The sequence below is a fragment of the Anolis carolinensis genome, chromosome 2 (genome assembly GCF_035594765.1).
Source record: "Anolis carolinensis isolate JA03-04 chromosome 2, rAnoCar3.1.pri, whole genome shotgun sequence".
Lineage (NCBI taxonomy): Eukaryota > Metazoa > Chordata > Lepidosauria > Squamata > Dactyloidae > Anolis > Anolis carolinensis.
Window position 1 is genome coordinate 76,833,774 of NC_085842.1, and position 23,812 is coordinate 76,857,585.

Below are 23,812 nucleotides of genomic sequence, written 5' to 3' on the forward strand. Positions count from 1 at the left end.
TGGGAACACTGGTGGATTTTGGGGGTGATTGACCTTTAACTCTGGGAGTTATAGTTCACCTGTATTCCGTGAATTCTCTGAACCCCACCAATGATGGATCTGGATCAAACTTGGCATACAGACCCAACACTGCCAACTTGGGGTGATTGACCTTGGCATCAGAGTTATAGTTCACCCGTATTCAGAGAACACTGAACCCAACAAGTGATGGATCTGAACCAAACTTGGCACACAGACCCAACACTACAAACTGTGAATGCTGGCAGGCTTTGCGGATGATTGACCTTGGTATCAGAGAATTATAGTTTACCCATCTTCAGAGAATACTGAACCCAGCAAGTGACGGACCTGGACTGAACTTGCCACACAGACTCAACAAGCCCAACTGTGAATATTGGCAAGTGTTTCAGGAATATTGCCCTGGGAATCTCGAAGTTGTAGTTCACCCTTCTCCAGAGAACACTGAACCCAGCCAATGGCAGATCTAGACCAAAATTGCCATACAGACCCAACATGGCCAACTTTGCATATTGGCGGGGTTGAGGGTGATTGAATTTGGCATCCAGGAGTTACAGTTCACCCATATTCAGAAAACACTGACCCAGACAACATCAGATCTGGACCAAACTTGACACACAGACTCAATATGAACAACTGTGAATACTGGCATGGTTTTGGGGTAATTGCCCTGGGAATCTGGGAGTTGTAGTTCACCCTTATCCAGAGAACACTGAACCCAGCAGATGACGGATCTGGACCAAATTTGGCACACAGACCAACATGGCTAACTGTGAATACTGGGGGAGTTTTGGGAGGGCTGACCCAAGATATTTGGGAAATGTAGTTCACCCACATCCTTATGCATTTTCTAATGGAAGCATTCATTAAAAAACAAAATCAAATACTGAGTTTTTTCCCTAAGAAATAGCGTAGCATATGACCAAACCAATATTACCTAACATCCAAAAACAAAAACCAAAAACACAAGGCCCTTTTCAAATAACCTGGGCATCGCCAGGTACCCAAGCTAGTCATTTGATAAAAATGATATTCTAGTTATGTATATATACATACAAACATGACAAAAACATTTATGTAACAGTGGTTCTAGATTAAAAGAACGGAAATGACATGGTTTTTGCAAAAAGCACCTACTCAATTAAAACAGGACGCCAGTAAGGAAGTTGGGGGCTTAGGAAGATAAAACTTAGACTTGGGCTTTGGATCAATACAGTTTTAGTAGGAATGCAGCAGGTGAAGAAGAGTTAATGGACAGAAAAACATTATCAGAGAGATAATTTTCACAAATAAATACTGGGATGACTGACCATTAGCTGCTGATGAAATACATGTGGAACAATGGCTTCAAACTACAGGAAAGGAGATTCCACCTGAACATCAGGAAGAACTTCCTCACTGTGAGGGCTGTTCGGCAGTGGAACTCTCTGCCCCGGACTGTGGTGGAGGCTCCTTCTTTGGAGGCTTTTAAGCAGAGGCTGGATGGCCATCTGTCGGGGGTGCTTTGAATGCCATTTCCTGCTTCTTAGCAGGGGGTTGGACTGGATGGCCCATGAGGTCTCTTCCAACTCTACTATTCTATGATTCTATGAAAAATATATTTGAAACTAATTTTGAGTACATTTAATGATAAAGTTCAGGAAATGGAATATAAAAGAAAATGTAGATCTAAACTCAGTTGTTAAGTCTTGACAAAGTGGATTTATTGCATCAACAAAAATGTAATGTCAAATTCTCACTGATTTATGAAGCTTCTATTGATTCAGTGAATTTGCTCTACCTGGGACTGACTGCTGGACTGGAGTCCACAACAATAACACATTAAGTTGATTAAACTAACCTTCTCACCAGCTTTACCCTCAAACTGAGGTTTGATTTTGAACCTGTCCCCATCTTCATCTGATGCAACTGATTCATCTTCACTGCTCTCAAACAACTTTCCAGAGGTCTTGGTGGTGAATTCCTTAGATATAGCAGCAAATACACACAGGATTTTAGTCAAAGCAATTCATTCCAGTCTTAAAACATTCAATTCAAATGTTTTACCAAGCGCACTGTTTTCATTCCTACCTAGGATAGTTGTAAGTTTCATAAAACAGTAATAACAATGACATTTGTAAGAACATCCCAGAAAATGGAGGATATTTCCTTTTTGTCTTTTTCTGTTGTCTTTTAGTAGCTTCTCCTTAACTGTTAATTTTGTTCAAAATTTCCTCTTTCCTTTATTGTATTTACGTTGCTTGTTTATCTTAGAAAATTCAGTATCTTAAGTTTATAAAAGTTAGTACTAGTAGAAGTCTTTGTTTTTAAAAGGCAGACAAATATATGGGATTTTACTTTGCACGGTGGGCTAGACAGAACACATGGTTAAGACTGCAGAGCAATATCTTGGAATGTACTCACTTTCCCCAAATTTCCTGAAGATCCTTCATTACTGTCTTCTTGTACGTCAGCTTCATTTTCACTATCTGAATCAAATACTATGTGTTTCTTTTTATTTGTTGACTGGATTTCCTACAAAATTAGATAATAGTTACAAATATCAAATGACGACACCCATTGGAAAAACAAAACACAACTTTGCAAATAAGCAAAGACCGAAATCTAAATGTTGCTTCCAACTAGAGTAAACCCATCGAATCAATTGGTCACAATTTAGCTAAATTCCCTAGATTCAATAGGTCTTCTCCAATAATTGTTTCTTGCCTAAGTATCTTCTGGCATTTTAAAGATGTGTTAACTTATTGTGGAACTGATTTTTAAGGATCAGAATCCAAATCATTTTGAACAGATGATTGTATAGGGAGAGGCAGAAACAAGGAATAAAATCAGACAGGAATGGAAGTAAAATATGGTACTATGGGGTAGCTTTGCAAAAGGAAAATAGCTACATTGCCTAGGCAATGCAGGTGATAACACAAACATCCTTGCATTCATAACCTCTTCAAGGCATATAACCTATCAACAATCGCAATCCAAATAACATTTGATAAAAGTGAATTTCACAACACTAAACTGCAATTTTGTAGTATCACTTTATTTCCCTTTGACTTCTTTTGCTCAATACTGACCGTCTTAAGATCAGTTATAAAATGACAGTTTAGGATCAAACTTTATGAATATGACAAAGAGGATTGCCTGGACATGTTCCCAACTCAGCTGTAATCCTGTGGCCAATGTTATACATATGCATTTAGGAGCTAGTGCCACTGAATTAAAAAAGCTCACTTTTAAATAGACATGCATAGAACTACAGTATCTTGGAAAGAAATCCCTATTTATGAAGTTAAGCATGTAGTATTATGCATGTTTAGCTCCATCAGACACAAGTCCCATTGTGTTTGGAGCTAAGTACTTAGTAAATATATTTAGGGCTGTAACTTGAAGTATGCACAGAAATCCAACATGAGCAGAGTGAACCCCAACAAATACAGTGTGATTTGTTTCCCACTAAGCAAGTAGAAGATTGTGCCATTGGCTCTCCCTCTGTTGTGCTTCTCAACCTATATTACTGTTGTTAGTATTCTGACTCCTCCTCTCTGAAATTCAGTGTTTTATGATGATCTGTAGGAATTACTAGATAATTAATTTGCGAAATATATTTATATATTGCTCTCTAAACATGTTCCATGCTTGCAATACTTCACCCATTTACACCTTGTCTCAGCACAGTCAGTACAATATATGTGTGTGTGTATGCATATATATATATATATATATACACACACACACACACACACACACACACACACACACACACACAAACAGTAGAACCCCGGTAGTCCGAGTCAAACGGGCGGACCTAAGTTCGGTCAACCAGATGACTCGGATTACCAGGCCTCTCCATTGGGAGGCAGCATGAATCTGGAGGAGCCTGCAGCCCCTCCAAATGCATGCTGCTTTCCAACGGAGGGGAGACCTCTCCGCTGGGAGGCAGCATGAATTCGGAGGAGTTTGTAGCCCCTCCGGATCCATGCTGCCTTCCAGCGGAGGGGAGACCTCTCCGTTGGGAGGCAGCATGAATCCGGAGGAGTTTGCACCCTTCCGGATCCATGCTGCCTTCCAGCGGAGGGGAGACCTCTCCGTTGGGAGGCAGCATGAATCCGGAAGAGTTTGCAGCCCCTCCGGATCCATGCTGCCTTCCAGCGGAGGGGAGACCTCTCCATTGGGAGGCAGCATGAATCCGGAGGAGTTTGCAGCCCCTCCGAATGCATGCTGCCTTCCAAAGGAGGGGAGACCTCCATTGAGTGGGTGAAGGGGGAGGGCCGCAAAAGCCCTCCCCGTTCACCCACCTGCCCACCCGTGCCTCGGCTCCTTCGTCACGCTGGGCCCGGCAACACTGGTGTCCGGCGTGGCGAAGGAGTCGGACGTGCGTGTTGCTAGGTAGAAAGCAAGCTACCTAGCAGCACGCAAGGGGCGCTCGCCCCTTGGGAGGTGACCCCTGCGTGTTGCTAGGTAGCTTACTATCTACCTAGCAACACGCACGCCAGCGAGCAGGTGAACGGGGAGGGCCTTTGTGGCCCTCCCCGTTCACCTGCTCGGATTGCACGGAAGTTCGAACAAGCGGGGCGCGAACGAGCGGTGTTTTACTGTATGTATATATATATATATATATATAGAGAGAGAGAGAGAGAGAGAGAGAGAAGTTTTACTTTGTGTGTGTGTGTGTATATATATATATATAGAGATAGAGAGAGAGAGAGAGAGAGAGAGAGAATACAAAGTAAAACTACCAGATTGGTTAGAGCTCCTTGAATCAGTTTCTTCTGCATCTCCCATTCTTTTTTCCTCTCCTGCAGCGCCGTCAATCTTTTTGCGTTATCCTGCAGTCGTTTCTCTGTTTCATCCAGTTTGCTTGTACCTTTGGTAGAATCCAGAAACATGTCTTCACTTTTGTTTAGGTTCTTATCCAGTGTAAGACAGGAACCTTTAATTTTATCATCTTTAATTCTTTCCTCTGAAGCAGCTTTCAAGCTTCCTAAGTCCTCACTTTCAGATGCAGACGTCCCATCACTACTCTGTGCCTCACTGTTGTCTGCACTAGATGTGCTGCTGTCAGGACTGACCCCAGAGATTACCTGAAGACTTATCTGTTTAGAGTCTGTTTTTTTTAAAGAGACCGATTTGCCATTCAGCTTTTTACTCAAAGACTTTGGAACACTTTTGAGAGTTTCCACATCAAGAGGACCAGAAGCAGCTTTCTTAGCTTTGCTTCCATGTGTGTCTAACTTGTCCTTTGTCAGTTCCCCACTTAGTGAACCTATTCCCCTAAAAGGCTGAACTTTCACATTGCCCTTTTTCTTTTTTCGATTATCTTCATCTGAATTCTCTTCTTCTAATAAGGCAGAAAGAATGTCTTCAGGACAAATACACTGTTTTGGAGTGGAAGTGGATGCTTTTGGAATATTGCTGATGCTATTATCTTGAAAAATGTTGGTTTTGCATTGATTGTCACTTTGGTTACTTTCAGCATCTTCCTCTGCACTCTCCGAATGTTCAAAAGCTAATCTTCCTAAATCTTCTAATGTAAGATCTAGTCGATAACAGTTCTGAGTCATGGTTTCATAATCATCATCCCCTTCAGACCCGCTTGTGTCAAGATGTGAAGAACTGCCACCATCCTCTGAGGGGCTGGAGATGCTATTCTTTTCAGGATTTGCCTTAAAGTCTGACATTTTTCCAGGCACAGCTTTTCCCTCTGCTTTTGCCTTATCTGATATTAATATCTTTGAGCCAAAAGATTCAGAAACTGTAGCATGTATCGATATACCGCCTTTAGGTCCTTTAACCTTTCCTTGTTTTACCACCTTAGGTGTCTTTGGAGTTCCATTCTTCTCCTTTTTATTTGGTATTTTATTCACTGCTATAATTTCATCTGTGTCATCAGAGTCATAATCAGATTTGTTTTCAGGAGTCTTCAGTGCTTCAGTGAATGCTTTTTTGGAATCACTTGTTCTCTGTAAAGACCAATGAGTGGCGTATTTCAACTCAAAGTTGTCTCCAACAATTTCCATGTTATCTTCGGGTTCAACATCAGTATTTATGTTGTGTACTTCCCTTTCTCTTGCTATTAGGGCTCTGATTTCTTCTTCAGAATCAATATCATTTTCAAATAGACTATTTGCATTCCTGTGAAGTGTTAAGCCAGTTGTAGGCTTTTGACTCCTGGTTTGTTCTTTGCATTGCTTTCTGGCATTTGATGTGTGGTTTTGAACTAGTTTTGTTGGAACTGTATGTGATGCATCTGATGAAAACTGACAGGATGAGTTCAATGATACGTTATTTAAACTGTCCCTATTCTGTACTTTCATTTTCTTCTTAGGTGGCTTGTTAGTTACAGGAAACTGTCCTTGTCGTTTTTTACTGATGTTTTCATCTCCTTCCTCCAAATGCCAAGTGAGCTGAGAAATAGGAACTGTTTTACAGTTATCTTGATCCAGTTTTTTAAGATTGTGGCAATACTTAGAAGGGTCATATTTGATTATGTTATTGCTTGAATTAAGGAAAAATCAACCACTCTTTTTTTGTAAGAATCCAGAAAAATTAAAGAATTAGAGAGGTATTATTAGAAACCAAGAGAATTCCACATGTAGCATCTTGTTGTATTCTAAAGGAAATTAGCTGCATAATATAGTAAATTAAGATTCAGATAGCAATGCAATCATTGTGTTAGTTATCCACATAGTATAGCAAAACCCACATATAGCACATTTTCTGTAATAATATAAGGCTTGGTTTTTGCTAAGTACACAAATATCATCCCATTTTATGATGTGGTTTAAGCTGATAGAAGGAATACTCCATATTGGTATAAACCAGGGGTCCCCAAACTAAGGCCTGTGGGCCGGATGTGGCCCTCCAAGGTCATTTACCTGGCCCCCATGCTCAGTTTTAGACTTAGGCTCACCCAAAGTCTGAAATGACGAAGGTACACAACAACAATCCTAATTAACTTGAGCATTTCATTGGCCAGAAGCAAGCCCACACTTCCATTGAAATCCTGATAGGTTTATGTTGGTAAAATTGTTTTAATTTTTAAATATTGTATTGTTCTTTCATTGTTGTTGTTGGGGTTTTTTTTTGCACTACAAATAAGACATGTGCAGTGTGCATAGGAATTTGTTCATTTTTTTTTCAAATGATAATTCGGCCCCCTCAACAGTCTGAAGGATTGTGTACTGGCCCTCTGCTTAAAAAGTTTGAGCACTCCTGGTATAAACAGAGGAAATATGTCACAGAGAAATAGACATATACACAGATGGGGTGAATCTACACTTCCAAATTGATTCAATTTGATACCACTTTAATTGCTATGGCTCAGTGCTATGGAATCCTGGGAGTTTTACAAGTTTTTCTGCCAAAGATTGCTGGTGCCTCACCAAATTACAATTCACAAGATTCCACGCATTGAGCCTTTGGAGTTCAGGTGGTGCCAAACTGCATTATTTCAACAGTATAGCTGCACCCAGAGAGACAGCCACATTGCCATTCATTGCTAGCTTTCAGGAAACCAATTCCTTGTTAACATGGCCTCAAAAAGTCAATTTCACAAGTGGTTGTGAACACAAATATGAAAAAGCTAGATATGTACTATACTCTATTGAAATTAATGCATAAAGTGAAATAATATTTCAATGAAACTATTTAGATGAGAATATTTTTGATGTGATGTATTTGTTGTAAGCTTCTAAGTCTTCATTTTTATAAACTAAACTCACTTGCCTGGTCCTATATGAATTTCAATGGTACAGTACAGTTGTAATTTCACACTGAAGGTAATATTAAGAGCTAGGTATGAATAATCTACCATTATTTAACAACTTGTAGAAAAGGATATTTTCTTTTTGTGTTGACTTTTCAGATGGAGGATAGGTAAGACTCTCCCAAATTTGCTAACAACCCAGTCCTGATAAAGAAAAAAGAGAGATTACCGTGGCTCTGGAAAACATAATGCAGAAACATGAACAAAGCAGTATTATTAAACAGTATAGCAGGTTTCAAGTAATAACTTTTCCTGGTATGAATTTCTTTCTGGGATCAGGTTGGATCATCTCTTTCCTGTAAATTCTCCATACCTTATGGTTTGGTACTTCTGTTCCTGGTACTGCTTTCACATTGAAGTCTACAATTTCAGATTTCTTCATGGATTCTAGTACATTTATCATGGAGTTTTCAGATGGTTTTTCCTTATTTTCATTTGCTTCTTGGCGCTCCCGTGCTAGTCTGCAAAACAGCAAATAGTTGAAATTTGGCAGATTTAATTGGACAAAAACCCTCTTTATATGCATTGTGGTTCTCCTGACTTTAGATACCGTAAATGTCTTACAATAAGGGTGGGCAGTAGATCTGAATCTACTGCTTGATTTCTGAAATAGCGCAACAAGGCCTTCTTAATCTCAGTTGCTTAGCAATAGCAACACTGCTGGGGATAAAGTTACTCATAAAGAAAACCAAAAGTGGATTTCTGTAAGTACTCACTACAAATAAAAAATGAGAGTTTGCTCCTTAATTCTATGTGTATGTTCTCTCTTCTCCTTCTTTGTACCATGTTCCAGCTTGAAGTACAAGTAAAAAATGATCACACAAGATTGCACTCTGCCTATTTCAGTTTTATCATGTCTACATCATGCAAATCCTGGCCCTGCCCATAAATTATCTATCACAAAACAGTGTACTTCCTCTACCACCACATCAACATCAATTGGAAAATATATTTCAAGCTTAAAAACACATATTTGTATAAATTCAAATTGTTACTTCATTTGTGAAGATTTCAAGATAGTTTATTTGCATACTATTTTTTTTAAAAAAAATCAAATGGAGTACCCAGTAGCTTTCTCAAAAAGCAGTTTAAAAAATCCTAGTCATTACCTGTGCAAAAAGCTCTCTTTGGCCATTTCTATTTGTAGTGTTCCTCCCTTCCACTTTGTCTTATTTAGCACAGATATACCTTCAAAACAAAATTGTAAATGGAAACCTAATTGTTAACTTATAAATTGCTTAAATCATTATTCAGAACAACTTTCAAAGTATTTCAGGTTATCAAGAGAATAATAAGAGTCAGTTTAGTCTAAATCAGTGGTTCCCATCCTGTGGGTCCCCAGATGTTTTGGCCTTCAACTCTCAGAAATCGTAACAGCTGGTAAAGTGGCTGGGATTTCTGGGAGTTGTAAGTCAAAACACTTTGGGACTCACAGGTTGAGAACCACTGGTCTAAATGGATAAGACTGCTCTAATTTGATACTTGGGTTCAAAAACTAGTTTAGTCATGCAGGCAACTATAGAGGAAGTGAGGAAAAAAGAAGAACAAAACCTTGTTTGGAATTCAAATAAAGCCCAGACAAAGGAGAATTTTTAAAACACAGAGAAAACCTGGGAACATTAGGAAATTTGACATTGACAGAAAGAATATGTGAAGTCAGACATTCCAAAAGAGTAGATTTCTGTAAGTGAAAGAGGAATGTGAAAAGTCATTTTATTAAAGGGTCTGCATCAAGATTCTTCAACAGCAACTGAAGGATCATGACACTGTTCTATTATTATCAAAAGGTAATTAGAATTTTTCAAGTGTTTTGCACTAAAATCAAACTTTACAACATATAGATTATAAATAGCCAAACATAGTTACCTTTATGTTAAAGCTTTAACCTTTAGTCATCTTTGGGTCTATCAACAGATTTCAATCTCTTCAGTTTCATTATCAAAGGGACAATTAAAATTATAGATTTGGATACAGAAAGACACTAGTGGTTAATGTACTTACATTTTTTAAGTTCTTTTTCTGAAATTTTGATGTTGATATATGCAAACGTTTTTGTAGGGTTTCCTGTTCAAGAAAAAATTGGTTACTCCAAAAAGATGGTTAAAAAAATTGTAAAAGCAAGGTTATAAAATTGATAATTAACTATAATTCCATGCCTATTCACTCATAAATAAATCTCACGATGATCAATGAGTCCGACTACTACGTAGTATTGGAAGCTGTTATGATAGTGATAATGATTTATACCCTGCTTTTTCTCTCTAAAAGGAGACTTAAAGTGTCGCAAACCAAGTGTGACTGCTCTTAAACATCTGAAGATATTACCTTGTTCATCTTTCCGGGTCAGAATTTCAGTGTCTGTAACATTTCCAAACTTTCCAAATCTCTCCTGCAGCTCAACTTTTGAAACTGTATGGCCAAGTCCTCCAACATAAAGTCGCTTCACAAGTGGGCTTTGCATGTTCAAAAACTCAGTAAGTGTCATGGTCAACCATGGCTCCTTTTAATTGCAGCTTTCCTGTAAAAGAACAGTTTTTCAATAGCAAAAGTCATCAAAAATATTTTAAGCTGTATGAAATGTAACCAACCAGATAGAAGATGGTCATTGACTGTAAAGATAACTTTCATTCACGTATCCTTCTTTTAAAAATACTACTTTTATGTTATTAAAATAAGTCTCTAATCTTCATAAGTGCAAAGAACACTTTTGACCAAGATTAAGGGAGATGTTGACAAGCTGGAATGTGCCCGGGGGGGGGGGGGGGGTGACTAAAATGATCAAGGATCTGGAGAACAAGTCCTATGAGAAGCGGCTTAAAGAGCTGGGAATGTTTAGCCTACAGAAGAGAAGGCTGAGAGGACACATGATTAGGAACATGTATAAATATGTGAGGGGAAGTCATAAGGAGGAGAGAGCAGGCTTGTTTTCTGCTGCCCTGGAGACCAGCACACGGAACATTGGCTTCAAACTACAGGAAAGGAGATTCCACCTGAACATTAGGAAGAACTTTCTCACTGTGAGAGCTGTTCAGCAGTGAAAATCTCTGGAGTGTGGCGGAGGCTCCTTCTTTGGAGGCTTTTAAGCAGAGCCTGGATGGCCATCTGTTGGGGGTGCTTTGAATGCAATTTTCCTGCTTCTTGGCAAGGGGTTGGACTGGATGGCCCACAAGGTCTCTTCCAACTCTATGATTCAATGATTCTAATGAAACCTCTGAGGGAAACCTTAAACAATCCATGCTTTCCATAGCTGCCAAAAGTAAAATCATGTTCCAATTATACTTAATCAGAACATTAAGCAAATTGTTACTTAATTATAAGGTAAAGCTTCTCCTTGCATACAGTGGGCCTTTGTTTTTTTAACTTTGAATGTGTTTTAATGGTTCTTAACTGGGAATTTAAAAAATACTGGTTATCTTTAATCCAGTCTTAATGTTTGTATATTTATATATATTTAAATTGTTATGCTGATGCTTTTATATTAAGCCACTTTAAGTGCCCTTCAAGGGAGATAAAGTGGGGCATTAATAAATATGGTAATATTAGGTTCCAACACTACCTGTGGATACCAAAATCCGTCAATGCTCAAGTCCTATTACAAACACTAGCATGGTAAAACGGTGTTCCTTATGTAAAATATCAAAATTGAGATTTGTTTTTTGATTTTTAAAAAAATGTGAACTATGGATAGTTGATTCCATGGATACAGAATCATAGATTCATAGAGTTGGAAGAAACCTCACGTGCCATACAGTCCAACCCGCTTCCAAGAAGCAGGAAAATCACATTCAAAGCACCCCCGACAGATGGCCATCCAGCCTCTGCTTAAAAGCCTCCAAAGGAGGAGCCTCCACCACACTCCGGGGCAGAGAGTTCCACTGCTGAACAGCTCTCACAGCGAGGAAGTTCTTCCTAATGTTCAGGTGGAATCTCCTTTCCTGTAGTTTGAAGTCAATGTTCCACGTTCTAGTCTCCAGGGCAGCAGAATTCAAGCTTGCTCCCTCCTCCCAATGACTTCCCCTCACATATTTATACATGGCCCTCATCATGTCTCCTCTCAGCCTTCTCTTCTGCAGGCTAAACATGCCCAGTTCTTTAAGCCGCTCCTCATAAGGCTTGTTCTCCAGACCCTTGATCATGTTAGTTGCCCTCCTCTGGACACCTTCCAGCTTGTCAACATCTCCCTTCAATTGTGGTGCCCAGAATAGGACACAGTATTCCAGATGTGGTTTGACCAAAGCAGAATCCATGGATATTGAAAGGGGGGGGGGCAGCTGTGATTCCCAAACTTTGCTCCACCAGATTTTAGCTCCCAGAATTCCTGACCATTGGACAAACTGGCCGGGGCTTCTGGGAGTTGGATAAGAGTTTAAGAGCTCGTGTAAGCTTCTCCTTATACATGTCAAAATCAATTATGAGGCAAGTTTGTTCTCTGAAGAGCAGAAAGCTCTATGGTACTTAAGACACATGAATCAAGTCAAGCTCTGGCCGTCCAGGTGTTTTGGACTTGAACTCCAATTCCTAACAGCTTAAGTGGCTGAGGGGGAAGGAAGGGGCCTGAGGTTGTTAGGAATTGTGGGAATTGAAGAACAAAACACCTGGAGGGAGGCCCCAAGTTGGTCCATGCCTCATCCTCTTTGCAGTTTGACCCACTTTAAATTGCCTTGGCTCAACACTATAGACTCATGAGGGTTGTAGTTTTACAAGGTCATCTGCCTGAGTGAGCTGAGGCCTCACCAAACTACAGCTCCCAGGGTTCCACTGCATTGAGACATGGCAGTAAAAGCGGTGTGAAAACTGCAACCCTCCTACCATGTAGACGCTCCCCAGATTTGCTGAAGTCTTTGGCATACTGGATGGGTCTTGTTTCTTGATAGTAGGGCCGGGATCAGACACGCGAGAGGCAAGGGGCGTCTTTACTGGGAAATGGAAAACAGCGGCTGCCTCGAAGTCTCCCTCCACATTCACCAGCAGGAGAGCATGGGGTTGGTCCGTCGTAGTACCCTTCCCTCCCGGAACTCTTGCTCCTACACGAAGGTTCCGCGCAATAAAAGAACCTCCCCTTTCTGACAGAAGGAAGGAAAGAGCAGAAAGAGGGCGGGTCACGGGAGGTAGCTTCTGCGTATGCTCAAGTAATACACAGCTAGGCTGGCGCTGAGGGAGAAGAAAGGAGGGTCTTCTAATACCTTAGGTCTAGTTTTGACACACAAAAAAAGAGAAAGTAAAAATTCTGGACCACTCTAACAACCACCATGTCAGACTACACAGAGAAGCCATTGAAATCCACAAGCATGTGGACAGTTTCAACAGAAAGGAGGAAACCATGAAAATGAACAAAATCTGGCTACCAGTATTTAAAAAAAACGCTAAAATCGGGACAGTAAATAAAGAACAACACTCTGAAAATAGGGGAATTACAGACAAGAACCAATCAGGGTCAGCTAACACCTCCCAACAAAGAATTTCCCCAGGCAGGAAGCAGCCAGGCCTTGAAGCTGCAAGACCATTCAGTGATAAACAAGGTTGCTAATTGCAACATTCACACTTGCCTCAAACAGACAAGAGTTCTTTCTCCCACCTTGGACATTCCACAGATATATAAACCTCCCTTGCCTAGTTTCCTACAGACCACACAACCTCTGGGATGTCTGCCATAGATGTGGGCGAAACATCAGGAGAGAATGCTTCTGGAACATGGCCATACAGCCCAGAAAACTCACAGCAACCCAGGCTTTTAACACCTTGGGCCTGGTTTTGACACAAAAAAGATAGACAGAAAAAAGATCCGGAAGTTCAATATGTAAAGTCCTCTCTAAATTACTTATCTCTATGTTCTTGCATAGGCCACCGCTCAGTTATACTCTATCGGAAAATTGGCGGACTGAACCATCTGAGGCGAGGGAAGGGGAGGGTTGGAGATAGGGAAGCAGACGATGTTTTGCTTTCCCCTTCCACGAGAGTCTTTCTGTTGACCGAAATGTGAAAAAAGAGTATTTTATGGGTGCTAAACATATTTGTTTCGCGAGGGCTATAATGCCTCTCTTTCCCCTGCACCCCCGTAGCGGGTTTGCAGTGGTATCGCCGGGGCCGGGCTTTCTTTGGCGGGTAGTTCAGAGAAGGAGGAAAGCGCGTCGCTGAGGGAGAATTTGGGCCGTTTTCTTCTCACAGAAAGAGGTGTGTTGAGCGACTATCTCCTGCTAATTAAAATAAGCAGCGTTGGCAATAGTGCCTCTGAGCATGTGGCATACTCAGTTGCCTCAGCTTCTTTTTCTGTGGTACTGAAGAACAACAGCCAGCAGAGCTTTGCCAATTTTCAGTTTGCTGGAAGAGGGAATTTGATTAAGACATTGAATTTCAAGTTCTTTCCAGATGGCATAATAATAATAATAATATAGATTATATATAGATTATATATAATTTATTATTATAATTAAATAATTATAATATTTAAGATAATAATAATAATAATAATAATAATAATAATAATACTTTATTACCCATGCAGAATGTAAGTAACATTGCCACACTTACTCTGTTTATTTGCTTTGGAAAGCCTTGGAAAATGAATTATCTTAGGTCGCATCTACGCTGAAACATTAATGCAGTTTGACACCATTTTAGCTGCCATAGCTCAGTGCTATGGAATCATGGGATTTTAGTTTGAGAGGAACAAGTAAGTTGGTCAGAAAAGGCTACAGGCCTTGTAAACTACAGCTCCCAGGAATCCATATCATTGAGCCAGGTGGCATCAAACTGCATTAATACTACAGTGTTGGTGTATCCTTAATACAATCTTAGGCCCCTTCCACACAGATGAATAAAATCCCACATTATCTGCTTTGAACTGGAATATAAGGCAGTGTGGACTCAGATAACCCAGTTCAAAGGATATTGTGGAATTTTCTGCCTTTATTCTGGGTTATAGGGCTGTGTGGAAGGGTTCTTCCTGGCTGTAGGCGGTAAGTAAAATAGGATGTCAAGCAAAATTGGCCCTGGTTAGTAATTGGGTGGAAGACTGTCAGCGAATCCTATAGATTAGATTTCAGGGGAATTAATTGGCAAAATCACCTGTCTAGTAAGAAAATCAGATGAAATTAATGGGGTCTTGAAGGCACCTACATACGCAAATGCACAAATAGTTAGAAATGAGCCCATTTGAGTTCAGTGTGACTTGTTCCCAGGTAAATATGTCTGTGTTTACAGTGTGCAGTATTGGGGAAAAGAATAACTTGAAAGGAAAACAAATAAAATGTCACTAGGTGATAATATTTGTTTAACTAATATCGAAGTAAATTGTATGTACAAGAGCAATTGTTTCCTTGAATAAAATAAAAGTTAAAAAAGATGTATCACTTATAGTCTTAAAATGAATCATTTTCTAGAAAGTGAGCGTAACAAAATGCAAAGTCAAAATGTGTTGTTTGTTGTTTTACGCCTTCAAGCAGTTCTCGACTTAAAAGACAATCCTATCACAGGGTTTTCTTGTCAAGATTTGTTCGGAGGGGGAATTTCCATTGCCGCCTTCTGAGGCTGTGAAAACATGACATGTTTCACCATAAAAATATAATAAAATAATCGCAGAATAAAGTGGCTGGAACTCAACTTTTGTTTCTAGAGAACTGATATTTTGTTATATTAAATAGTCTGGGTGGGGATTCCTATTTAAAAGCTGAGGTGTCATTCCTGAAGGCTTTCTAGTAGAGGCAATTCACTCTTGACTAAGATGGGTCATTTTGCAGAGTTTGGAAGAATCTGAAAATACAAAATTGTGTTCTAGGAATTACATGTGGCCTTGCAGATGCATTTTGCCCTATTTTACAACTAATACCATTATTTACGTATCTTGTTACTCTCTTCCAAATTCAGTCAAGATGGTGCCAATCATCACTGCTTGCAGCATTGAATCCCAACACTTAACTGTGTTATGTAAAGAAATAATGTATTTGCCAGTCTTGATTCTCCCACTATAACATTTCATGGGATTATTAAATATGCATGCTTCCTCTATAAATATCAATCATGTTTTCTTGTATTCTCCTTTTTCCTAAACTAAAACAGCCTAACACTGGACTTTTTGGTCACATGATTGTTTTGGTTTGGAAGTTTTGGGTATCCTTAGTAGGTCATCTGATTCTTCTGTATTGAACAGCAGACATATCACAATCCAAACAATGTTGAATATTCGTTGTTTCCCGTCTCTGCTTGGCACACTTTAAGACAGACAATCATGAATGAGTGTAAGGTAGTGGTTACAGTTTTTCCTGTCACTTGGGAGATCCAATGCAACTTTGAGTAGTCACTTTCAGCCTATTTCACAGGACTGTTGTGATCCTAACATGGCGAAGGGGGAGGGTAACATATAGGCCACTTTTAGCTCATTGTAGGTGAGCCAGCCTGTAAAAGTGTTTGTATCTATTCATGAGGGCTCTTTATAAAAAAAGGCAATAAATCAGGAGTGAGATTCTAAGTATTTTGTACTTGATTGAGATAAACCTCATAATTTCTACAATGCTTTGCTTTGATCGCAGCGTTGCTTCTGACTAACTAAAGTGAATGATTTATTATAATTATCTGTTATAACCAGAATCTACAGTTATTTAGGTTAGCATCTTTGTTAAGAAAATAGGAAGAGTACAGTACTATACAGTTAAAGTTATACTAGGTCAATTTGTGTGCATGCTGAAATGGTTGACATGAAAACAACTCTTGTTTTACATAGATAAAAGTGTAAGATTGTCACAATTCAAGTTCAAATTCAAAGTCATCATTGGAAAATGTTATTTAATTTTTATTTTTGCTTGCTTTTTTCTAGGAAGCCTGGTGTTTGAGAAATGGATAACAATGATGTTCAGGCTTATAAAGATGAAATCCAGTCTTTGGAGGAAGAAATTAAAATGTTAGCAGAAGAATATCAATGCAGTCAACATGCGCTAATGGCATATTCTGATGGGGACATAATTAAAGTAATGTATGTAATTTCAGGGTAGTTTTTGTTGTTGTTTGGATGTAATCCTTCGAGGGTTGTGGTAAATTTACTAGAGCCAATGAGTTAACTTTGTTGAGTATACACGTGTGTTCATGTAGGAAGTCAATATATATCAGTATCTGTTATAGTCACCAGCATCCACAAGTTAGTGAGATGTGATATTTTAAGAACAGGTTTGGAAAATCCAATGCCGTCAACTGCCCAGCTCCCATATAATGGATTTTCTTGTTATGTACCTTTAAGTTGCTTTTAAGCTAAGGTGATCTTAAGGGGAATTATCACAGGGGTTCTTTGCAGGATTTCTACAGAAGGGAACTTGCCATCGCTTTCTTCTAAGGACCCATCCACACAGTCATATAAACCAGAATATCAAGGTAGAAAATCCCACAATATCTGCTTTGAACTGGGTTATCTGAGTCCACACTGACATATTCCAGTTCAAAGCATATAATGTGGGATTTTATTCATCTGTGTGGATGGGGCCTAAAAGTGAGCGAGTGCAAATTACCTAAAATCAGTTTGAGTTTCCGTGGTTTAGTGGATTTGAGTCATTGTTAAGTCCTAATCCAACCACTGAACCACACCGGTCTTCATATATGGCATAGTTCATGTCTCACATCTATAAACAAATTGTTTTATTGGAAGTCAGCATATGCCGTTGCTGGGAAGCTGATGTTTTGGAATGGAAAGTATCTTATTGCAAAAAATATATTTTAAAGAGTAAAAAAAAGTATCTTATACAGTATATATTGTTAAAACTTATACATTTGTACAATTTGTGGCTGAAAAATAAGAAATTATTCATACTGGCCTAGTTCAGTTACAACAATCTCTGTTGAATAAACTGCAGTTTATGGCACCAACCAACTTTGTGTCCTAATGCCCCTTCACTCTCACATGCACTTGTAGCTTCAGCATGTATGTCTTTATTGTTTAAACCAGACATCTGTGAAATCCTAGCTGTAAAGCTATTGTAGCTTAAGGTTCTCAGCAAACCAGGATGGGACAACAAAATATGAAACTAGGACCCCATCTTCACTGAACCATTTCATGCAGTCACAAGAAAGTAGTTTTGCTGTGCAAATATATAGGAAATCTACAGAGTACTGATGCATGTTTTGCCCACATTTGTGGGAGTTTGTTGTTTGGCTGCTACAGTTTGAACTAGCTTTGAACTTCATTTAAATGGTCAGGGTAGATCTGCCCTAGGATGTCCTGATTTGTTGAATACTTTTCAAGTTTTTTCTTAGCTGCAACATTGCAGGACACTGGCATAGCAGGCTTGAGTAATAGTGTCATAAATCAAGTACTTAAGGTGTGGAGGAGAGGATGAGAAAGGAGTGTCTGTGCATACAGCTCGTTCTTAGCCCAATAAATCAATGAACAATAAAAATGGTCTTAATTACCAACAAATTGGCTTTGATTTATGGTTACCCAATGAATGAGAGACTTCCAAAAAACCATATCATCGTACTACTTCCTCTTACTTTACCTAGTAAAGTAATTTTATTTGATTTTATTTGATTTAGCAGCCATTTATTTGTAATTTTGGCAGTTCATGTATATTCAATGAATTCCAGCATCACATTTCAAATGAATTCATTCTCTTCCTGTCAGATTTCTTCACTGTCCAACTTCACAGCCATACATAGAAATAAAAAAATATATTGTTGTATGGATGATTCTGATTTCGGTATTTAGTGATATAGTGATATATTTTCACACTTCAGAATTTTATTTATTTCCCTCATAGCTGCCCTTCCATGCCCTTTTTTGACTGAAGTCTCCATTTTGATTTATGATGTAATCAAAATATAAGAAGTCTGACAATTTTGATGTCTTCATCATCTACTTTAAAGTTATATAAATCACTTGTAGTCATTATTTTTGCATTATTAAAGTTCAACTGTAACTCTTCTTTGGTTTGTTCTTCCTTGACTAGTTCTTTTGCTAATATGTTAGAGATGGAAATAGATATTTCATGTTCTTGATGACATCTGATGGAGTTCATCTGTTGCAGGAAATCACTTAAAAAAACATCTCAAGAAGAACTAAGGCAATATCAATCTTGTCCAGATTTGAAAACTCAGAATGAGTTGTTAGAAGCTGATCTCTCCTTCATAATGAAACTTACAGGCATTTGCTTCACACATTATACCAGGAAGCCTGTGGAGAAAAGTAAGCATATCTTTGGTTGGATCATACCAAATATTTATTTCATCTGCAATTCTGTATTTAAAACAACTTGATGGATATTCTTGAAAGGCTTGCAAATAGGGCATGAGAGAAAGGTTTATCATTGGCCACTGGAATTTTGTATCATAAAGACAACATACAGTGAACCTTAAAGTCTTGTGTCTGGTGCAGCCACAGGAAGCTAAGAAGTTTTTGTTTCCACATTAGATTTACTGCACTTTGCTGTGCTGTCAAGAATCAGACAAATTCTGGATAAACCTTAACTATGGCATATAGAAATAATAATCTTATGATAGTAGTGTATGAAATTGATTTCTTTTGTTCAACCATAGGTCTGGTTAATAGCAATTTAGGAATTACATGGCACACTCGACTGTGAATAAAACCTCAGCTGATCTTCCAGCTGAGTTAAGGGAATGGAGAATTTAAAAAACTAAATACAGTAATGTTCCGTAGCAATTACTGCAGTTGATCAGTGTTGTTATCTTGCATTACTTTGCATTACTTTAGATATTTTTTTCTAAATAAGGGAATTAATTCCATGTGTTAGTTACACATTGCACAAAGAAATGCTCCCTTTTATATGCCTCAAGCCTATATTCAGTGCTTTTTAGGTACATTTCAATTTGCTACACTTTTTAAATTCTATCTGTTCATCTTGCTTTGTGTCATCTTTAAAATGGCACCATGGTAAAGGTAAAGGCAAATGTTTCCTCTTGACAATTAGTCTAGTCGTGTCCAATTCTGCGGGGTGGTGCTCATCTCTATTTCTAAGCTGAAGAGCTGGCTTTGTCTGTAGACGCCTCCAAAGTCATGTTGCCAGCATGACTGCATGGAGTGCAGTTACCTTTCTGCTGAAGCAGTACCTATTGATCTACTCACATTTGCATGTTTTTAAACTGCTAGGTTGGCAGTAAAGACTAATTAATTTGGAATAACCTCAGTTATTCCAAATTAATCAAATGCCACATTAGAAAGGCCCGGGTCTAATGGGTTATTGGGCTTGTAGGGACTCACTATTTGATAGTCCCAGGACTACCCAGGGATAAGTCCCCATTTGCTATCCTGAACCTTTTGGGCTGCTGGAGCCCAAAGATCCGGGATGGTGCCCCACCCCTCCCCCACCCCAGCCAATGTGGGGAGCAGGAGGGATTTTCTTCATTGTCATTTCCTCACACCAGGAGGATGCAAGGAGGACCTTAATGGTGGCCAGGTAAGCTTTTAAAAGTTTTAAGGGTTGCTTTGGGGGGCTTCAGGGTGGCACTTAGACACCCCTTTGGGGAAAGCCTGGGCTTACATGATGTCTGGAAACGCCATTAGATAAGATTAGCTTTAAAAAAAATTCCATGCATATATTCTTTCTGACTAACACAGGGTATGCTTAAATTTTCATTTTATGTTGCCTTGTATTGCAGATGAAGCTAAAGCTACACATAAATATCAGTTATCAGGAAACTGTCAGTCAGTGCCCTTTCAAATGGAATTTCAACTTTTAGAAGAAAATGAGGTAATGTCTGTTGAAAAGAAGTAGTATTTATTAGTAAATATCAAGCAAACTGTTGTGTTCTTTGTTTTTCTTCAAAAGCCATTTGTACCTGTCATTAGAGTCATTCTAATAGTTACCTTAATTTTTTAGAAGACTGAACAATATTTAAAGAGGATTCTTTGCCAGGAAAACCAATGTTTCTTGATCATTACCAGTGTGTGAATGTATGTTATGAACAAAACATTTTTCTTTAACTGTTTTACTTTAGTCTTCAATCTCAGAAACTCCCAGATCCAAAAAAATACCCAAAGGTTAATACTTAAGAATAAAAGTTAAAAACATGAAAAAGGAAAGACTGAATTCACATTAAATGGAAACCGTTGAAGGAAAAGAAAGGCTAAGCGGAATGAATCTGTCAGAATGCAAATATAAATAATATAACTTTGATTAAACCTTCTTGAAGTATTTATTCTGTTTATTTCATTTGGAGAAACTTGGAAGATGATTTCTCATGATGCAATGTTATACCAAGTGCTGTAGAATGTATTTCAGAGTACTTGCGAAACCGCCTCTGAATATTCTTTGCCTAAGACAATGCTTATAAGATTTGTGGGCTTGCCATAAGTTGACAAGTGACACACACATGCATAAACACTACTTGGAAGTAAGTCCAGCTGAGTTAAATGGGAATTATTCCCAGGTAAATGTGTGTGTGTTTACAGCTGATAACTGAAAGAAAAGAATGAACTAAAGGAAGGTAAAGAAAAAGCCACTAGGTGGCAGTATTTGTTTACCTTTTTATTTTATAAAACTTTTTATTATTATTAAACAAACCATACAACAGCAACTGTATTATTCAATAAGGGTAGTTTGTGGGGTTTTTTTTTGTTAAATATCTCTGTACAATTACTTCATTTTAACTAAGAATCTATAGTGATCCTTTTGCTTATTTTCTATATGTGTTTAAATATGGCCTATTTTGGGATAGAGAGAAATCCTTGCTACACTAAGTGTTTACCTATAGGTCTATTGTTTATATCACAGGGGGAGAGATGATGCAATAAAGGTGAACAGACTGTAATAAAATGCTATTGGAGTTGTGTGAATGCTATGTTGATGTTATCAGGATTGAATAAACATGCTTTTAAAATATTTTACCATATTTACTCAAGTGTAATGTTCATCTTTTTTAGCTAAATTATGTCGCCAAAATTAGGGTGCGTATTAGATTTGATGGTGCATTAGAGTCGCCTTGAAACTGTTGTCTCCCTCCCTTCAGCCAAGAAAAGGCACTGTAATAATAATAATATAATAAAACTATGTATATACTGCCCTGTCTCCTCGAGGAACTCAGAGCGGTTTTCAGCATACTAGGAAATATACAGTCAATTTAAAACATACAACAATTAAAACATTATACACATATCCAAGAATACTTAAAACCGATAATCATAAAACACATAACCCAAGTTAAAACCTAATGATAGGGCCATCAATAAAACCGGATATAGTGGCCAGGATTTAACAGTGGAACGGCCAACTGTATAGTGCTAAACGTGCCAGGAATTTCAATACAGTGTGGGCAGAGATGCATAAAGTGATAAGCGGAGGCATAGCTAGAGAGTCTAAGGAGCTTCAAAAATCTGTTTAAACCAGGTTTTCAGCTCCTTATGAAACGAAAGTAAGGTGGGGGCTTGCCTCATTTCTCTAGGAAGGGCATTCTAGAGCCGCAGGGCCACCGTCAAGAAGGCCCTCTCCCTTGTCCCCATCAACTGTGCCTGAGATGGTGGTGGGAGCGAGAGGAGGGCTTCTCCAGAGGATCTTAAAGCACGTGCCAGTTCATAGGGAGAGATGCAATCACGGTTTATTAATTATTAATTCTTTGGCCTCTTCGGTGTCTCCTCCTTGCTACATTACTTGGCAATTCAACCTGATAAATGCATTTACCTAGCAGTAGCTTCCAAACTTTTGTCTAGGAGAGTCCCATTTAAAATATTTTCAAGCAATGTAATTGGGAGACAAATAAGCTATGAATGACAGAAGCTAAGTTTCCTAAGGAGTTCTGTAAAGAGGATTTACAGCTAGTACATTTGCTATAGCTGGATAAAATAATTTTTGCTAATGCAGTTGTGGCTTTTAAAAAATTGTGAGCTGCTTTAAAAATTATCCTTCCTCAGCAATTGTGGAACTGGAACTTCTTTCAAACACAAGATGGCACCATTATATAACGATAAAATTTAAAATTGAGTAGATTAAGTTTACTTACAACATTGCACAAAAAAGCCAGTTTTTAAAACTCGAGAGTACACTTTTCTAGCAATCTCTGTGTCCTCTAGTGTGACTCTGTGATTAACTTCCATTGGAGATTCCTAGGGAGACCATATTAATCAAATACATAAAAGTGAAACTCATAAATGTGGAGGTCTGACTGTAATTACTTTCTTGTCCTGAGTCATTCACACTGTTTCTTCTGTGTATTCCAGACATTGTTTAATATGTGAACATTGCATAACAGTAGAAACATAGAACTGTAAATCATCACACCAGAGCATGGATCCGCTTTAAAACCAGTTTCTGCCTCCTGCAGAATTCTGAGGTTTGTAGTTTGATGAGGCCCAGGACCTGTGTGGCTGATTGGTTTAAAGGCCACTCCCTAAAGTGGATTTAAAGTGGATCCAAGCTCTAGTGTGATGAGGTCCACAAAGAAGCAGCATACTTCACTCTTAGCCTGTTTAGTGTCTGTAGCAGGACTATGCTTTTAGAGCTTTTGTGGAATTTTCCTTGATGCTGAAGTGAGTTGAAAGTAATGCAGAGTTCCCCATGACATACAGGGCCCAGGGCTTAGTAGAAATGTTTGAAGGGGAGGATTGATGCATGAACTTAGTTTGTATGTATTACCTGAGTACATTCTACCTGTCCGAACGCATCTCCTCCTATCAGCCCACGAGAACCTTAAGATCATCCAGGGTGGCCCTGCTCTCGATCCCACCTGCCTCACAAGCGCGGCTGGTGGGGATGAGAGACAGGGCCTTCTCGGTGGTGGCTCCTCAGCTGTGGAACTCCCTTCGTAGTGACATCCGGCAGGCTCCATCCCTTCTGGGGTTTAGAAAGAAGCTGAAGACCTGGCTATGTGCGCAAGCGTTTAATGAATGAACTCAGCGTTGACATGGATTGGATTAAGGCTCTTGCACAAGGTCTGATGGATGACTGGCATATATATTCAGCATTGCACTGTGTTAAATCTTTTATATATTGTATTTTAATATGTTATTTAACTATTTTAACTGTTTTATTATTTTATTGTATTATGATATACTGGTAGTGATCCTGCCAGTTGTGTAAGCCGCCCTGAGTCCCCTCGGGGAGA

General features: G+C 38.8%; 2 protein-coding genes across 4 annotated transcripts in view; one reads left to right on the plus strand and one right to left on the minus strand.

Moving 5' to 3' along the window:
- nol8 (nucleolar protein 8) overlaps positions 1-12,824 on the minus strand; it is a 25,240-nt gene extending 12,416 nt beyond the window's left edge. The window contains exons 1-9 of one of the 3 annotated variants that reach the window (XM_062970006.1): positions 12,631-12,824; positions 10,106-10,298; positions 9,782-9,844; positions 8,890-8,968; positions 8,094-8,241; positions 7,853-7,924; positions 4,752-6,500; positions 2,422-2,532; positions 1,859-1,981 (exon numbers count right to left, since the gene is read on the minus strand). In XM_062970006.1, the coding sequence (XP_062826076.1) occupies positions 1,859-1,981; positions 2,422-2,532; positions 4,752-6,500; positions 7,853-7,924; positions 8,094-8,241; positions 8,890-8,968; positions 9,782-9,844; positions 10,106-10,265 (2,505 nt within the window). In that variant the 5' untranslated portion in view covers positions 10,266-10,298; positions 12,631-12,824. Of the gene's footprint in view, positions 1-1,858; positions 1,982-2,421; positions 2,533-4,751; positions 6,501-7,852; positions 7,925-8,093; positions 8,242-8,889; positions 8,969-9,781; positions 9,845-10,105; positions 10,299-12,589 lie in introns of those variants that run through there. The other 2 variants (XM_062970005.1, XM_062970007.1) reach the window with 2 other exon arrangements.
- Positions 12,825-13,676: 852 nt separating this feature from the next.
- Positions 13,677-23,812, plus strand: part of cenpp (centromere protein P) — a 224,474-nt gene continuing 214,338 nt past the window's right edge. Inside the window, exons 1-4 of the mRNA XM_003217659.4 lie at positions 13,677-13,951; positions 16,590-16,745; positions 18,784-18,941; positions 20,375-20,466. Coding sequence (XP_003217707.1) covers positions 16,609-16,745; positions 18,784-18,941; positions 20,375-20,466 — 387 coding nt within the window. The 5' untranslated portion in view covers positions 13,677-13,951; positions 16,590-16,608. The remainder of the gene's footprint in view (positions 13,952-16,589; positions 16,746-18,783; positions 18,942-20,374; positions 20,467-23,812) is intronic.